Source organism: Magnusiomyces paraingens (assembly GCF_902498895.1).
Source record: "Magnusiomyces paraingens strain CBS 517.90 genome assembly, contig: contig5, whole genome shotgun sequence".
Lineage (NCBI taxonomy): Eukaryota > Fungi > Ascomycota > Dipodascomycetes > Dipodascales > Dipodascaceae > Magnusiomyces > Magnusiomyces paraingens.
Genome location: NW_022474071.1, coordinates 1,767,588 through 1,785,516, shown reverse-complemented (window position 1 = coordinate 1,785,516; position 17,929 = coordinate 1,767,588). Strand labels below are relative to the sequence as shown.

Below are 17,929 nucleotides of genomic sequence, written 5' to 3'. Positions count from 1 at the left end.
TGGGACCGACAGACTGGTTCTCCCTGTTCCTCGTAAGCTGGCATCAGGGCCCATCTTCCGGGCTACCGGAGACGCACAGAACAGAAACCACCCGTACTAAAAAGGTACAAATGAAAACCGGCAAGTCACATAGTCAGACAATAAAAGGATAGCGCAGATGCTGATGTTATATAGTTCTATAACCCTTGAATAAAAACAAACAAACAAACATATAAAAAAAAAATGTCAGACCCCCCCAACAACACCCAAACCACGTTTAGTGGCGGCGACCCTCCTGCCGACAATAATTATACCGACAATAATAATGAACAGACTAATATTAATGATATGCAAAAAATTATTGCTGTTGAACTGAAGGAGAAAGAAAGTTCTCATTCCAGAGGACCTCATTCTCATGAAGCTCATCACATCAAACCCTCGACAAAAATCCAAAAAAATAATGAAAAACCAGACTCCCATAAAAAAATTGAAACTATCCACAAAAAGCTTGAATCGAATGATAAGCATAACGCTTCTTCAAACCACGAAACCCCCGTTGAAACCCCTATTGTGAATGTTGGTCCAACCTTGAACCCTACCTTTGACTCTTCACCAGATGGTGGTGATGTTGAAATTGACGCAACACCATCACGTGACATGGATGTTCTCATGCCGGATGCAAATCCATTTGGTGATAATTCTGAAGCCTGGGAATACATCTTAAAACTTAAGGATGTATTTCTGGTTGAATTGTCTATTGTTAAAGAAGACTTGAGTATTACAATTGAAGATTGGGAAATAAAATTTCAAAATCTTGAACTTAAAAACAATGAGTTAGCTAAACAACTCATTGCTTTGACCGAAAAGCTTAAAGCTTCAGAAGGACAAGTGAATTCTCTTCGCTCAGAACTTGATGTTTTGAGAAACAATCAGGTTCACACAGAAGTTAAACATGTGATGTTTGAAAAACTCAAAAAGGAAGTTAAGGATAATAAGGATCATTGCGATAAAGTGAAACATAAAGCTGATGAAATAGCTAAGATGACTCTTCAAGATTTGTCTCAAGAAAAAGCAAGAAACAAAAGAATTATCGACACTGAAATCAAGGAATTCAAAGAAATGACCAACAATCTTGAAAAAAGAGTTGATAATATGGAATACAAAGTTGGAACTATTTCAACTAAGGCTGATTTAACTACCAAAGAACTTAGCTACGCAAAAAAAGAAATCAAGAGCGCGGTAAGAAAAGTCGACACTTTGCCTTTTGCTTTGACCCCTAAAACGCCAAATGGAGCAACTCCAAAGTTGAAAGACATTATGAAGGCTCAAAAACAACACCGTGAAACTAAAGTTGATGACGATAAACCCACTTTTAGAGTGTGCATAAGAATTCCAGATACCATGAAAAGAGTTAATATCCCTGCGATTGGAAAGAAAATTGATGCGGTTGCACAAAAGTCGGTGGCTCAGGAAATAGGCTATACTGTCAAAGGGCATTTATATGTTCAACTTAATGACAAAGATTTTGCTGATAAAGCTGCACAATGGATCCCCAAAGTTGACCCTACTTATTCAGTGCTTGACACAGATTCTTGGTACAAGGCTGTACTTCAGGAAATACCTAATACGGCATCGATTGAAGACTTGAAAGAAACTCTCTACAATTTTAATGATTACCATATTGTTTTGAATACCGAACCCAAAATCATTAGCAGAAACCAATTTACCCAAACAGCATTGGTTTCATTCAGAAATGCCCAAGACTATGCAAAGTTGTTGGAATATATGTCATGGTACTATCGTGTATTTCAACATTATCCCATAATATTTTTTTTTTCCCAATTACACTCTTTACATTGTTACATTATTCACTAGCAACTACTAGCCCATTACCATTGGAGTTACAATAATTGTCACAATCAAGACTCCCTATTGCTAAAGAAAATTTTTCAAGATGCTCTTTAAATTTTCTTCATTACAGAAACCTTTCTTGTTTTTTTTTCTTTTTTTTCTCGCTACTCTAAATTTACGCAAAACTGTTTTTATTAAATACTCTTTCAGCTTTCAGCTTATCAATCGTATTTACTTATTAACTCTTGCTTTTAGGTATGATAGCGAACTTTTATTATTTTATTATTTTATTATTTTATTATTTTATTATTTTTATCATTTTATATAATTCTTATATATACTCTAAATTTACGCAAAACTGTTTTTATTAAATAGTCTTTCAGCTTTCAGCTTATCAATCGTATTTACTTATTAACTCTTGCTTTTAGGTATGATAGCGAACTTTTATTATTTTATTATTTTATTATTTTATTATTTTATTATTTTTATCATTTTATATAATTCTTATATATACTCTAAATTTACGCAAAACTGTTTTTATTAAATACTCTTTCAGCTTTCAGCTTATCAATCGTATTTACTTATTAACTCTTGCTTTTAGGTATGATAGCGAACTTTTATTATTTTATTATTTTATTATTTTTATCATTTTATATAATTCTTATGCTACTCTAAATTTACGCAAAACTGTTTTTATTAAATACTCTTTCAGCTTTCAGCTTATCAATCGTATTTACTTATTAACTCTTGCTTTTAGGTATGATAGCGAACTTTTATTATTTTATTATTTTATTATTTTTATCATTTTATATAATTCTTATATATACTCTAAATTTACGCAAAACTGTTTTTATTAAATACTCTTTCAGCTTTCAGCTTATCAATCGTATTTACTTATTAACTCTTGCTTTTAGTCTTCTCCGCTATGTCTAATCACGGAAACACTACAGGAGTCAATGAAGGACCCTCATCCTTCGAGTCAGCCAGCACTGGAAGTTCTGTTGCCCACTCAACATCTGAGACCCATTCAAAGAACAACGCCAGCTCTTATGAGACATTCGCCGATCTCCCTGTTCATCGTCAAATTGATCTCGCTGACCGTTCTGGATTTACCGTTAGACAATTAACCATTGCCAACGTGCCAGTTTGTTCCGAAGGATGTGAAGCTGAATTAAAAGTCTTAGCAGACTTGACAGCTTACATTAGAAACTCAAACTTCAAAGCTAGTCCTCCCCCATCTCAAAAGGTTATGAGCTCCTTTGACGCTTCTCAAGCGCCAAATTTCAAACAATTTCTCTACAAAAGTGAATTGGATTTTTGGATATACGGTCTTATTGGGCAAATTAACAGCTGCGGCCGGAGTTTTTGGAACAACTATATCTATAAGCCAATTGTTGGCCATACTGCCCTTCAGCTTGGTTACGGTATCAGGTTTGAGAGGGCCCTTGATGAACTACTCAAGGTTTACATTTTAAAAACCACGCCTGCAGCTAACCTGGCTGCAGCTGAACAGGCCCGGTGGGACACGTCGCCCGAGTTTCTAAAAACTCCACCTATGGATTCGGCGTCTGTGCGGGAAGAAGCCATGGGGGTCCTATTTGAACCAGGAAAAAGAATGGCCCGTATAGATCCCGAAATCCTAGAGCCCGCCGACCTGGGGCGAGTGCTCTCATTTTACCAACGTCTTAATCATATTGGTTTGCGCATATCCCCAAGCCCTGAGCTTAACATTGTATTTGCGATGACGCAAGCTATCTCAGTAGGAGTTCCAGGTCCTAGTTATTTCTCCGGGCTCACCAGCAGTGAAATTGAAACCAAAATACAAGCTACTGTTACTGAAGCTTCCAAGTGGGCCTCTGTAGTGGAGCAATATTTCTTTAACAACCCGGATGGCACCTTTCACCGTGACCTTATCTTAGCAGTACTGAATAACAACAAGGTTTCAGCAGCTGCTCGCGAAGATCCTCAGAGTCATCTCTGGGGGATTACCAAGTTTGTCGACATTTTCAAGTCAAGATCTGGAGGATGGAGCCCCTGTGATTCAGTTGAAATCCCAGCGCTAGTTGAAGCAACTTCAGCAGCCTTCGTAAAAGGTCGAAGAATTATTGACGGTTCAACAAAGTGGTGCCAAAGCAGGAACCCAAGCAAGAACCCAAGCAGGAATCCAAGCAGGAAACCTCGAAGAAAGCTGGCCACTCTGATACCAAGCAAGGAAAAAAAGGGAAGCAGTGGTCCAAGGGGTCCGGTAGCAACAAGAGGCGCAACAATGAAGACAAGCAAGCTAGAAAGTCGAACTCTGATGGTCAAAACAGAGTTGCTGCCTTGAAAGCTACCGAATATCTTGAGGTGGCTCGCGACGATGTTGAAACTCTTTGCTCTGTTGCTCGGGCTATCCAAGACGTATTTGATAATGACGGCGGAAGCAGTGATTATTCGCCAGTTGCTTTTCTTCCACCTGCCAACCAAATCGCCTCTGTGGGTGAAACAAATCTTCCAAATGTTCTTGATTCTGGAAATGCTACTGGTCATCTTATCTCAGACAACAGCTACTTTGTGTCGTATGAGAAATACAGCAGCCCCAAAACCATCAGCTCCTATGGTGGTTCCGACATCGTGTTAGAAGGGGAAGGTAAAATTGCTGTTGTATTAAAAGGTGACGGTGGCACCAATATTTGCCATATTGCTGACGCACTTTATTTTCCTGCTGGGTCTAGCAATTTGTTTTCTGATTCTGTCTGGCGCACGCACGATGTTTCTTTTCATACGGTCCCAAGTGGGGACTGTCTGGCCTATTTTGGTGAGGAAAAGGTTGGTAGGGTTGGTGGTGCCAGAGATGCCAAGTCTCACATTTGTGCCAACATTGTTCCGGTAAAGTTTACTAGGAATATCGTACCTCCAACTGGCTCCTTCAAGTTCTCAGGAAATTCAATTGACTGGGATCAGATTTGCAGACAAGGACCAGAAGCTATGAGGAAGGTTGATAAATCAGCTCGCTGTTGGAAAGGGACTTCCTGTCCTCTCACCGTCTCTCAAATTTATTGCAAAGGAGGCCGTGTTGAATTCGCAGGCACTTGACTGTCATGTTCGGTTTGCTCATTGCTCTTTGACTTCGGTGAAGCATTTAGCCAAGCTTGCTGATCCTCCCTTTGAGGTGACCAAGCGTGACGAAGAGTTGATCAAGGACTGTGTCATATGTGGCACGTCAAGAAGCATTAAGCGGTTCACTTCTCCGGATAAGCATATAGCTTCTGAATCCACGGCTCCGTTAGCCCAGATTCATGCTGATCTCGTCGGTCCCATAGGTCCTGCCTCTTCAGGGGCCAGGTACATGCTGAATATCATTGATGCATTTTCTAGTTACATCTATGCTTTTGCTCTGGAATCTAAGGATGAAGCTCCTGGGAAACTTATCCAGTTCTTTAAGCAGTTTGTGCCCAAAGCTGCTCGCCGTGCTGCTGACGGCAAGGCCACCAAGCTTATTACTGACAATGGTGGTGAATTTATCTCTGGCACACTTGGAAAATTTTTAGCAGACTGGGGCGTCATTCATATTTTAACTGCTCCTGATGAACACCAACAAAATGGAAAAATTGAGCGTGCCCACCGCACACTTCGTGAGATATCTACTAGAGCCTTGATGCAGTCGACACTCTGGGCCAATATCTACTGGGACTCTGCCTGGCTCTACGCTGTGCAGGTATATAATTTCTCCATAGTTAATAAAGCCGGTATATCACCTTATGAAGCCTTTACGGGCAGAAAACCACCTATAGCACTAGTGCACACATTTGGCTGCCTAGTTTTTGTCATTAAATCTGAGTCTCAGAAACTCAAAGGGACCCTTCAGCCTCGGGGCGAGCCTGCTCTGTATTTGGGTCCCGACCCGTTAAATCCTAAGAATTTTCTATGCATTACGAGGAACAAGCGCATTCGGCGCTGTGTACACGGCAACTTTCGTGACCATGTCTTGCCTGGCGTTAAATTTTTTGGCGAAAAGCCAATTTACGAGGGTGACATTCTCATTGACTACAGTGAGGTTGGAAATCGTGACCCTGACTACAGTGACTCTTCCACTGATGAATCAGAAAGTGAAGATGAATCTGACTCTGACGACTACTCTCCCACTTCACTCTCTGGTGGTGGTGGTGGTGGTAACTTTGGCTGGACCTATGTGGGCTCTGAGGGAAGGAGCCACAGATCCAGCAGATTGGAGGACCAGGATTCTACTTCTACACCACCGACACCTATAACTGAAAACTCTTTTCAACCGTTGGAAGATGATGATGTGGAGCTGGTTGCAGATGAATCAATTAGTGTTGTTGACGACAAAGATACACTTCAGTCTGAGGACCATATATTGCTCGAAGATTCTGCTGTTGATGATGCTGATTTGAGATCGGTGAACTCCAACGTAGCTGGTCGCCCTGGCTCCGAAGATACTAACGAAGATTTTTCTCACGAAAATTCATTTTCTGAACATATGGTAAAGCTCCAGAAAGCCTTTGCTCCAGGAACTCAGTCGCCCTCAGTGATGGCTCATCAAACAAGTCCGGTGACTCTTCCCAAACAGCTACACATTTTGGATGAGGATGACAGTGTGGATCTTGCGCTGTCTGGAACTGCTGAACTTATCCGCAAGGCTTCAGCTGTTGAAACCGCTAGCCAATCTGGTGATGACAATCAGGATGCGGTTGACTCAGAAACCAATGATGAAGACATGGATGGGTCTGTGGAACATATACTGGGTTTCGACGAATTGGAAGACTCATCAGATTCTGAATCTTCGTCTAGCGACGTTGTCATGGATTCCTCTACTAAGTTGGAGGAAGCTCCTGCGAGAGATGTCGGGGTGCCGCAAGTTTTAGGTGACACTCAAGGTACTGCTACAAGCACAAATAATCCTGCCAGCAATCAACTGGTTTTGGCGGCGGCGGAACTTGTACGGGCCACCACCGAGCTAGTACAAAATACGACGTCAGCAAATCGGTCTGCCAGAATGGCTGAGGTGGGCAGTAGTAGGAAGAGGCATCTAAATTTAGCGAGATTAAAATCTGCGCTGGAACGTGCTGGTCAGCCAGAAAATCGTCGTTTACATGCCGGTAGGCGGAGCCAAGTGGCTGGCTCCTCAGGAATACGGCAGGAGCTACCGGAGCTACCCCCAGCGCCCTCCTCTGAGAGGCTGTTGCTGGGAGCTGGTGGTTCTGATACTGTTACTACTGCTGCATCTGGAAGTGGCAGTGAACTGAGAGACTCTGCTGTGAATGATCGCCCACGCTTACCGCCTGCACCATCTACTCAGAGGCTCCTGCTAGAGTATGGGCGAGCAGGGGACGCTACAAGCTTTGGGGACAATGCAAGCGACGTGCAGCACAGCTCCGTGCAACAAAATCGACATATGCTACTTCCGGCTCCACCTTCGAGACGGTTGTTGTTGGCAGCTCCTCCTTCTTCTTCTGAACATGATTCGCAAACTGCTGGGCAAGTAGCTGTTCGACAAGCAAGCCAACACTCTGCTCCGGCAGAAGCCCAACAGCCTCTTGCTGATACTGAAAGAATTACTAGGTCTGCTGCGGGTGCTGCGGGTGCTGCGAAAGTGCCTGCTCCGTCGTCCAGACACCGTCATCGAGAAGCTTCTCGGGACACAGTTGTTGTTAACAAAAGATTGGCTGATTTGATTGAGCAAAATGGCTATTATGTTCCTAACAGTGCACTTCAGCGGCTGGCGCGAAAAGAAAATTCTTCATTAATTTTAAATCGCACAAATTTAATTACCCGGCCTACTGATAACCTTCCACTAGTAAGTGGCGCGGCTTTGAAAAATAAAATTTTCTCCACCACCACACAATCTAAAAATTTTTCTTCGGCTACTAATTTATTACAGAAAGTATCCTCAGAAAATTCGACTTCAAGCTCTTCACCAAGATTGGAAAATGAAGCCACGAATGATTCTCCTACAACACCTTCTACTCCTGCTTCTTTGTCCTCGGAATCATCTGCACATTCGGTGCCAGTGGTTACTTCGCCAACCTCCTCTGCTGTGACGTCTCCCACATTAGACAGCTCTTCTTCTCGTCGTGATCATCAAACCACTCCTCCCTCGTCTTCGAATCGCATGCTGTCAATAGCACAACGCAATATCTTACGCAGCGCGGCTGAAGCCATCTCAAGAATCGACTTAGGAGCTTTAAGAAATCTGCGAAAAGAAATCGTTCTGCAAGCCCAACCACTACAGCATCGGGCTTACTTTGGGGCTCTCGCTCCTCTGATCGGCACAGTGATAAACTGAAACTCTCGAACTCTGAGTCAGCTTTGGACTCGGAACCTAGGTCACTGCTACATGGCTTGCCACCTCGTGAGCGTTCAACACTGAGAGCCCCACACGGCCACCTCCAGGGTACACCGGATCTTAGATTCAACCCCACTCCCGATGCAGTTCCCTTTCTTTCTCACACTCACTCGGCAACACACAATGTCCCTACTACTTCAACATCAGTGGATGAAGACTCAGTCGTTAGCACTGACTCGCCGTCCCACTCTCCCGCCTCCACACCCGAAATTGAAGTTGAGGCTACAAGCGATGAAATCTTAACCGCAGCACCCTACAATTCTGACTCCCAGGGCTCATCAGAACACTTAGCTGACGGCATTGATTTCTTACATGAAACTTTTGTTTCTTCGCCTGCTGATGATGAAATTATTTTTGTTGATGAATCGGCAAGCCCATCAGGAGATCCGTCTGCCGGGGCTGCCGACGATGTCATTGGCATTGGCTGCATCTACTCGAACTCTGAAGAACCAACTGTGAAAGCCCGCATGGCGTCTGGAAGACTTGACACACTCAACGCTATTAACATTAAGCTTCCAATTTTGAGAAATGACATCAAAGTGTCAGAATCTAGCAAACCAGGTCTCTACTTTACGGCTCCTGATGTGGAAAATGTTAGAGCTCTTATCAGCGACAGAGATTGGGCCGATCTTAAGGATCGCCCTGCCTTCATTCGATTTCCGAATGTGGGAGTGGCACTGCTCGACCCTGGCAAGAAGCTAAAAAGGGACCCACGGTCACTTGCGGAAGCCAACAACAGAGAAGATAAGCGCTTCTGGTTTGATGCGGCCTATTCGGAATTTGCTGCCATTGATGGAAATCATGTCTACCAAGTTGTGCCCCTCCCGGCGGGTCGCAAAGCCCTTGGCACCAAATGGGTGCTGAAGAAGAAACTCAACACGGATGTTTTGAGATGGGGGAGGACTAGCTTTGAAGTTTGAGTTTCTAATGTAAGCTGTCAAGTCTGCTAAGACTTTTAATTCAGCTTCACATCCTTCGGAACAAACTGGTATGTTGGCAATGGTTAATTGTCTAACGGTAAATCCAGAACGGTCAGCGAGATCAATTTGACGATGAACAGGGAGATCGGCGAATGTCTCATAAGAGCTGGCGTTGTTCTTTGAATGGGTCTCAGATGTTGAGTGGGCAACAGAACTTCCAGTGCTGGCTGACTCGAAGGATGAGGGTCCTTCATTGACTCCTGTAGTGTTTCCGTGATTAGACATAGCGGAGAAGACTAAAAGCAAGAGTTAATAAGTAAATACGATTGATAAGCTGAAAGCTGAAAGAGTATTTAATAAAAACAGTTTTGCGTAAATTTAGAGTATATATAAGAATTATATAAAATGATAAAAATAATAAAATAATAAAATAATAAAATAATAAAATAATAAAATAATAAAAGTTCGCTATCATACCTAAAAGCAAGAGTTAATAAGTAAATACGATTGATAAGCTGAAAGCTGAAAGAGTATTTAATAAAAACAGTTTTGCGTAAATTTAGAGTAGCGAGAAAAGAAGAGAAAGAAAACAAGAAAGGTTTCTGTAATGAAGAAAATTTAAAAGAACATCTTGAAAATTTTCTTTAGCAATAGGGAGTCTTGATTGTAACAATTATTGTAACTCCAATGGTAATGGGCTAGTAGTTGCTAGTGAATAATGTAACAATGTAGAGAGTGTAATTGGGAAAAAAAAATATTATGGGATAATGTTGAAATACACGATAGTACCATGACATATATTCCAACAGGATGGTTCAATTGACAAGTACAAGGCTCGTCTTGTTGTTCAGGGGTTTCGTCAGAAGTTTGGTGTTGACTATGTTGACACCTTTGCGCCAGTGATGAGATTCAGCACTGTTCGTCTCATTTTCGCCCTAAGTGCGGCGAAGAACTGCGAGATGCACCACGTCGATGTTAAAAATGCTTTCTTGAATGGAGATCTAGAAGAAGACATCTATGTCAAGCCACCAACAGGAATTGACCATAATACCCCTCCTGGCATGGTCTGGAAGCTGAATAAAAGCTTATATGGACTGAAGCAAGCCCCTCTGTGTTGGAACAAGAAGCTTGTTGACAAGTTGGAAGCACTAGGTTACAAAGCTGCCAAGAAAGAACCCTGTCTCTTTTACAAGATTAATGGCAAAGACTTCAGTATTATAGGTCTTTATGTTGACGACATCTTAACGGCGTCAAATGTACCGGGAGAATTCGAGCGTTTTTTCAAGGGCCTATCTGGTTACTTTGCCATCAAAGATGAAGGTGGTGTTAACAAATTCTTGGGAATCAGAGTCCAGGACTCCGACAGGACAATATCTCTGGATCTGGAACATTATATTGCTGACATGATTGAGGTTTTCAAATTGAGTAATCAAACAGCTAAGTCGATACCGTTGCCCAAGAAACATGGCCTTGATTTCCCACAGGGCCTCGATGCTCGTCCAGCTAACCAATCGCTGTATCGCAGCATTCTTGGCAAGCTACAGTTTGCTGCACAGACGGCCCGTCCGGACATTGCCTACGCTACAGGCAAGCTTGCTCAGTATGCGAGTGACCCTAGAGCTATTCATATGGATAGAGCATATCATGTTCTGAGCTACCTCAAAGGCACCAAGGACCTGGCAATTGTCTATCACAAAATGTACCAGGGGCCTCTCCGCGGCTTCTGAGAGGCTGGTCAGATGCCGATTGGGCAAACGATCCCGACAGGAAGTCTATCTCAGGCTTTGCATTCTCTCACGGTCCTTCAACCTTCTCTTGGAAGTCGGCCAAACAGAAGTTGACAGCAACTTCCACAACTGAGGCTGAGCTGATTGCTGCTTTCTCTGCCACGTGTGAGGCAGTTTACTTCCGAGATCTTTTGAAAGAACTTGGTGAATCTCAACCAACGACTGTCATCATGGAGGACAACAAAGGTGTCCTGGATCTCATGAAGGACAGCAAACATCACGAGCGGACTAAACATATTGATACCAAGTACATGCGCACCAGAGACCATGTCAAAGCCGGCGATACCCGTCTTGAAGCTGTTGCTTCAGCAGATAATGTGGCAGACATTTTTACCAAAGCTCTGGCTAAGCCGCAGTTTTTATATTTGAGGAATCTTCTGGGTATGAGTACCCGTCCTCAAGTTGAGGGGGGAAATGGACTTGATGCAGTGCTCGTCTCGTCAAATAATACCTCCATCGTTACGCCGCAGTCATTTTCGAAGACTCGACGACGCAAAGATCAAGAGATTGAATCTTGATAACGGGCTATTGTTGCAGGGGGGCTGTTGGAATATATGTCATGGTACTATCGTGTATTTCAACATTATCCCATAATATTTTTTTTCCCAATTACACTCTTTACATTGTTACATTATTCACTAGCAACTACTAGCCCATTACCATTGGAGTTACAATAATTGTCACAATCAAGACTCCCTATTGCTAAAGAAAATTTTTCAAGATGCTCTTTTAAATTTTCTTCATTACAGAAACCTTTCTTGTTTTCTTTCTCTTCTTTTTCTCGCTACTCTAAATTTACGCAAAACTGTTTTTATTAAATACTCTTTCAGCTTTCAGCTTATCAATCGTATTTACTTATTAACTCTTGCTTTTAGTCTTCTCCGCTATGTCTAATCACGGAAACACTACAGGAGTCAATGAAGGACCCTCATCCTTCGAGTCAGCCAGCACTGGAAGTTCTGTTGCCCACTCAACATCTGAGACCCATTCAAAGAACAACGCCAGCTCTTATGAGACATTCGCCGATCTCCCTGTTCATCGTCAAATTGATCTCGCTGACCGTTCTGGATTTACCGTTAGACAATTAACCATTGCCAACGTGCCAGTTTGTTCCGAAGGATGTGAAGCTGAATTAAAAGTCTTAGCAGACTTGACAGCTTACATTAGAAACTCAAACTTCAAAGCTAGTCCTCCCCCATCTCAAAACGAGCAACAGAGCAAAGAGTTTCAACATCGTCGCGAGCCACCTCAAGATATTCGGTAGCTTTCAAGGCAGCAACTTTGTTTTGACCATCAGAGTTCGACTTTCTAGCTTGCTTGTCTTCATTGTTACGCCTCTTGTTGCCACCAGACCCCTTGGACCACTGTTTCCCCTTTCCTTGCTTGGTATCAGAGTGACCAGCTTTCTTCGAGGTTTCCTGCTTGGATTCCTGCTTGGGTTCTTGCTTGGGTTCCTGCTTTGACACGACTTTTGATGAACCGTCAATAATTCTTCGACCTTTTACGAAGGCTGCAGAAGTTGCTTCAACTAGCGCTGGGATTTCAACTGAATCACAGGGGCTCCATCCTCCAGATCTTGACTTGAAAATGTCGACAAACTTGGTAATCCCCCAGAGATGACTCTGAGGATCTTCGCGAGCAGCTGCTGAAACCTTGTTGTTATTCAGCACTGCTAAGATAAGGTCACGGTGAAAGGTGCCATCCGGGTTGTTAAAGAAATATTGCTCCACTACAGAGGCCCACTTGGAAGCTTCAGTAATGTTGAGCATGCAATGTTGTCGCAGACTAGTGCAGTTGATAATGCACGTGAGTTTGGGTGGGAAACTATGGTCGATAACCTATGTTTATTTTAGTTATAGCCGCATTAGGTTTAAGCCCTTATGTGACTGTGGTTACCCTCCTTAATTTGTTACAAAGTTGAAGTGTAATACAAACCCACTCAACTTTGGGACAAACCCAAATGAAAAATTTTCACCACTGCAAATTTTTCTTTTCCTTGGGTATATAAGGAAGGTTTCTTTCCCAACTTTTATAATTTTTCTTTTCCTTTTTCTTTCTTCTTATATAACTGTTTTATCTTATATATTTCAATATATACTTTTCTTGGATAATATTTTCTATTATTATCATGACTTCCCGTGTCACAGTTCAACATGAGAAGCGTCAAAGGAGCTCATAACCTTTTGAGATGGGGGAGGACTAGCTTTGAAGTTTGAGTTTCTAATGTAAGCTGTCAAGTCTGCTAAGACTTTTAATTCAGCTTCACATCCTTCGGAACAAACTGGCACGTTGGCAATGGTTAATTGTCTAACGGTAAATCCAGAACGGTCAGCGAGATCAATTTGACGATGAACAGGGAGATCGGCGAATGTCTCATAAGAGCTGGCGTTGTTCTTTGAATGGGTCTCAGATGTTGAGTGGGCAACAGAACTTCCAGTGCTGGCTGACTCGAAGGATGAGGGTCCTTCATTGACTCCTGTAGTGTTTCCGTGATTAGACATAGCGGAGAAGACTAAAAGCAAGAGTTAATAAGTAAATACGATTGATAAGCTGAAAGCTGAAAGAGTATTTAATAAAAAACAGTTTTGCGTAAATTTAGAGTATATATAAGAATTATATAAAATGATAAAAATAATAAAATAATAAAATAATAAAAGTTCGCTATCATACCTAAAAGCAAGAGTTAATAAGTAAATACGATTGATAAGCTGAAAGCTGAAAGAGTATTTAATAAAAACAGTTTTGCGTAAATTTAGAGTAGCATAAGAATTATATAAAATGATAAAAATAATAAAATAATAAAATAATAAAAGTTCGCTATCATACCTAAAAGCAAGAGTTAATAAGTAAATACGATTGATAAGCTGAAAGCTGAAAGAGTATTTAATAAAAACAGTTTTATGTAAATTTAGAGTATATATAAAAATTATATAAAATGATAAAAATAATAAAATAATAAAATAATAAAATAATAAAATAATAAAAGTTCGCTATCATACCTAAAAGCAAGAGTTAATAAGTAAATACGATTGATAAGCTGAAAGCTGAAAGACTATTTAATAAAAACAGTTTTGCGTAAATTTAGAGTATATATAAGAATTATATAAAATGATAAAAATAATAAAATAATAAAATAATAAAATAATAAAATAATAAAAGTTCGCTATCATACCTAAAAGCAAGAGTTAATAAGTAAATACGATTGATAAGCTGAAAGCTGAAAGAGTATTTAATAAAAACAGTTTTGCGTAAATTTAGAGTAGCGAGAAAAAGAAGAGAAAGAAAACAAGAAAGGTTTCTGTAATGAAGAAAATTTAAAAGAGCATCTTGAAAAATTTTCTTTAGCAATAGGGAGTCTTGATTGTGACAATTATTGTAACTCCAATGGTAATGGGCTAGTAGTTGCTAGTGAATAATGTAACAATGTAAAGAGTGTAATTGGGAAAAAAAAAATATTATGGGATAATGTTGAAATACACGATAGTACCATGACATATATTCCAACAACTTTGCATAGTCTTGGGCATTTCTGAATGAAACCAATGCTGTTTGGGTAAATTGGTTTCTGCTAATGATTTTGGGTTCGGTATTCAAAACAATATGGTAATCATTAAAATTGTAGAGAGTTTCTTTCAAGTCTTCAATCGATGCCGTATTAGGTATTTCCTGAAGTACAGCCTTGTACCAAGAATCTGTGTCAAGCACTGAATAAGTAGGGTCAACTTTGGGGATCCATTGTGCAGCTTTATCAGCAAAATCTTTGTCATTAAGTTGAACATATAAATGCCCTTTGACAGTATAGCCTATTTCCTGAGCCACCGACTTTTGTGCAACCGCATCAATTTTCTTTCCAATCGCAGGGATATTAACTCTTTTCATGGTATCTGGAATTCTTATGCACACTCTAAAAGTGGGTTTATCGTCATCAACTTTAGTTTCACGGTGTTGTTTTTGAGCCTTCATAATGTCTTTCAACTTTGGAGTTGCTCCATTTGGCGTTTTAGGGGTCAAAGCAAAAGGCAAAGTGTCGACTTTTCTTACCGCGCTCTTGATTTCTTTTTTTGCGTAGCTAAGTTCTTTGGTAGTTAAATCAGCCTTAGTTGAAATAGTTCCAACTTTGTATTCCATATTATCAACTCTTTTTTTCAAGATTGTTGGTCATTTCTTTGAATTCCTTGATTTCAGTGTCGATAATTCTTTTGTTTCTTGCTTTTTCTTGAGACAAATCTTGAAGAGTCATCTTAGCTATTTCATCAGCTTTATGTTTCACTTTATCGCAATGATCCTTATTATCCTTAACTTCCTTTTTGAGTTTTTTCAAACATCACATGTTTAACTTCTGTGTGAACCTGATTGTTTCTCAAAACATCAAGTTCTGAGCGAAGAGAATTCACTTGTCCTTCTGAAGCTTTAAGCTTTTCGGTCAAAGCAATGAGTTGTTTAGCTAACTCATTGTTTTTAAGTTCAAGATTTTGAAATTTTATTTCCCAATCTTCAATTGTAATACTCAAGTCTTCTTTAACAATAGACAATTCAACCAGAAATACATCCTTAAGTTTTAAGATGTATTCCCAGGCTTCAGAATTATCACCAAATGGATTTGCATCCGGCATGAGAACATCCATGTCACGTGATGGTGTTGCGTCAATTTCAACATCACCACCATCTGGTGAAGAGTCAAAGGTAGGGTTCAAGGTTGGACCAACATTCACAATAGGGGTTTCAACGGGGGTTTCGTGGTTTGAAGAAGCGTTATGCTTATCATTCGATTCAAGCTTTTTGTGGATAGTTTCAATTTTTTTATGGGAGTCTGGTTTTTCATTATTTTTTTGGATTTTTGTCGAGGGTTTGATGTGATGAGCTTCATGAGAATGAGGTCCTCTGGAATGAGAACTTTCTTTCTCCTTCAGTTCAACAGCAATAATTTTTTGCATATCATTAATATTAGTCTGTTCATTATTATTGTCGGTATAATTATTGTCGGCAGGAGGGTCGCCGCCACTAAACGTGGTTTGGTTGTTGTTGGGGGGGCCTGACATTTTTTTTTGCAGATGCTGATCTTGGTTGATTGCATTGTTTGTTTGTTTGTTTTTATTCAAGGGTTATAGAACTATATAACATCAGCATCTGCGCTGTCCTTTTATTGTCTGACTATGTTACTTGCCGGTTTTCATTTGTACCTTTTTAGTACTGGTGGTTTCTGTTCTGTGCGTCTCCGGTAGCCCGGAAGATGGGCCCTGATGCCAGCTTACGAGGAACAGGGAGAACCAGTCTGTCGGTCCCAAAACCTTCCCAACCCATTTCCACTTATCTTCACGGACGCCCATGTATTTCTTAATCTCTTTCGCCAGAGATACGGCCCGCAATCACCTGCAGGCTATTTAGACTGTACGGAAGAGTCGGCATTCCTGTAACCAGGGTAGCCTATGGTTTTCAGTCTAGATGTTGTTGGAATATACGTGTGTCGTGTTGAGACCTGTTGAGTGTAGGGTCCAGTTCCAACACTATCCACCGTTTGTGTATCACGAGATTTTCCCAGTAACATCATGAAAGAGTTACTACTTAACAATAAGTAGGCTCTGTGGTGTAGTGGTAACACGCACTCAGGCCATATGAGTGAGACTGGGGTTCGATCCCCCGTAGTGCCGTTCTTTTATGGTTGTCCAGCTTAGCTTCCTATTTTAGCTGTTCAACAGATGTATACTCCCGTACACATCCTCAGGAAAAAGGGGGTATTCTGGGAATCGAACCCAGTATCTTCCGCTTTCGAGCGAACGTGTTATCCTTTACACCATCCAGCCCTTTTCCCCTTGGTTGATTGCAAGTTTGATCTTTAAGACATTTATAATTATTTGTCTTGGTTGTTGCTTGTTAATCTTTTACAAGAGTATACTACAAAAGGAAGCTGGTATTATGCCATATAGTATTAGGCTAAAATTTATGGTGGCACGAAAAGCTATTCGTTTACACCTAAATATTAGCAAAACTAATCCTATTAATGGTCATTTGTTAACATTGATTGAGAAATCTCCAATTGCAAAGCTAACCACGCTTTACATGTTGGCGAAAGATGATAGAGACTATATGATTAAAAAGGATGAAAAACGAAAATGCAAGAGGGTTGAACCTCTTACACTGAAACAACAACAAAATCAGACGATTGGAATTTTGAAAAAACAAGCAATGGAAGAATGGCAAGAAATGTATTGGAACAGCAGTAAGGATCTGTGGTATCATAATATCACAGTGGAGTCGAAATGTACTGATAATCTTTCCAAAATGGTTACGGGAGTGATCATGAAGAAAGATAGTCGAAGGATCTTGAGTAATATTACTCAGTTTCGCACAGGCCATGGCAACTTTGGCGCATGGTTTAAAAAGTTTGGAATTGAAAAGGATAGTTACAACTGCAAATGTGGAGAGCTGGAAACAGTTCATCACATTTTAGTTGAGTGTCCTTTGCTTGAAGAGGAAAGAAAAGGACTGAAACGGATATCTCCAGAGATGGACATGTCGACTCTCTTAAACAGTTTAACTGGCTTACAAGAGATTGTAAGCTTTATCTCTGCTTGGAGGGATTAAGAAATACAATTACAGCGTTGATGAAGACAAGTGGAGATAGGTTGGGAAGGTTTGGTTATTTTAACCCCCTGTTCCTCGTAAGCTGGCATCAGGACTTATTTTCGGGCTGTTGGAGATGCAATGTTGAAGCCAAAATTAAAAGTTTATTATCAAAATGAAAAAATATATAGTATGGACAAGAAGGATAGCGCAGATGCTGATGTTATATAATTCTATAACCCTTGAATAAAAACAAACAAACAAACATTTTACAAGAGTAACTATTGTGACAATTTGGCCGAGTTGGTCTAAGGCGTCCGACTCAAGTGTTTACTTCACTGAAAGCGGTGTTTTCGGATCTCGTTAGAGGCGTGGGTTCAAATCCCACAGTTGTCATTATTTTTCTTTGTTTTTCTCAAATTTCATTCACCATATTAATCTATTATTGACTAGAAGTTTTTGGCCCATTTCAATTTTTTTTGCAA

The 17,929-nt window shown here is 40.6% G+C and overlaps 4 protein-coding genes across 4 annotated transcripts; 2 read left to right on the top strand and 2 right to left on the bottom strand.

The window, feature by feature from the left end:
• Positions 1 to 222: 222 nt before the first annotated feature.
• SAPINGB_P006219 (uncharacterized protein) lies at positions 223 to 11,401 on the top strand (the record flags this gene model as incomplete). Its single annotated transcript, XM_032000931.1, has 13 exons — positions 223 to 1,772; positions 2,041 to 2,085; positions 2,387 to 2,431; positions 2,543 to 2,559; positions 2,745 to 3,866; positions 3,953 to 4,719; positions 4,820 to 7,627; positions 7,712 to 7,947; positions 8,010 to 9,060; positions 9,119 to 9,164; positions 9,291 to 9,358; positions 9,906 to 10,696; positions 10,762 to 11,401. The coding sequence occupies 13 exons, from the start codon at positions 223 to 225 to the stop codon at positions 11,399 to 11,401; spliced, it is 9,186 nt and encodes a 3,061-aa protein (XP_031856822.1).
• Positions 11,402 to 12,067: 666 nt separating this feature from the next.
• SAPINGB_P006218 (uncharacterized protein) lies at positions 12,068 to 15,011 on the bottom strand (the record flags this gene model as incomplete). The annotated part of the gene is made up of 6 exons (XM_032000930.1): positions 12,068 to 12,721; positions 13,037 to 13,395; positions 13,582 to 13,598; positions 13,710 to 13,754; positions 14,056 to 14,100; positions 14,371 to 15,011. 6 exons carry the CDS (start codon positions 15,009 to 15,011, stop codon positions 12,068 to 12,070), a joined length of 1,761 nt encoding a protein of 586 aa, XP_031856821.1.
• Positions 15,012 to 15,178: 167 nt separating this feature from the next.
• Positions 15,179 to 15,922, bottom strand: SAPINGB_P006217 (uncharacterized protein; the record flags this gene model as incomplete). Its single annotated transcript, XM_032000929.1, has 1 exon — positions 15,179 to 15,922. One exon carries the CDS (start codon positions 15,920 to 15,922, stop codon positions 15,179 to 15,181), a length of 744 nt encoding a protein of 247 aa, XP_031856820.1.
• A 901-nt stretch (positions 15,923 to 16,823) lies between these two features.
• On the top strand, positions 16,824 to 17,811 carry SAPINGB_P006216 (uncharacterized protein; the record flags this gene model as incomplete). The annotated part of the gene is made up of 2 exons (XM_032000928.1): positions 16,824 to 17,435; positions 17,758 to 17,811. The coding sequence occupies 2 exons, from the start codon at positions 16,824 to 16,826 to the stop codon at positions 17,809 to 17,811; spliced, it is 666 nt and encodes a 221-aa protein (XP_031856819.1).
• Between the last annotated feature and the right edge of the window lie 118 nt (positions 17,812 to 17,929).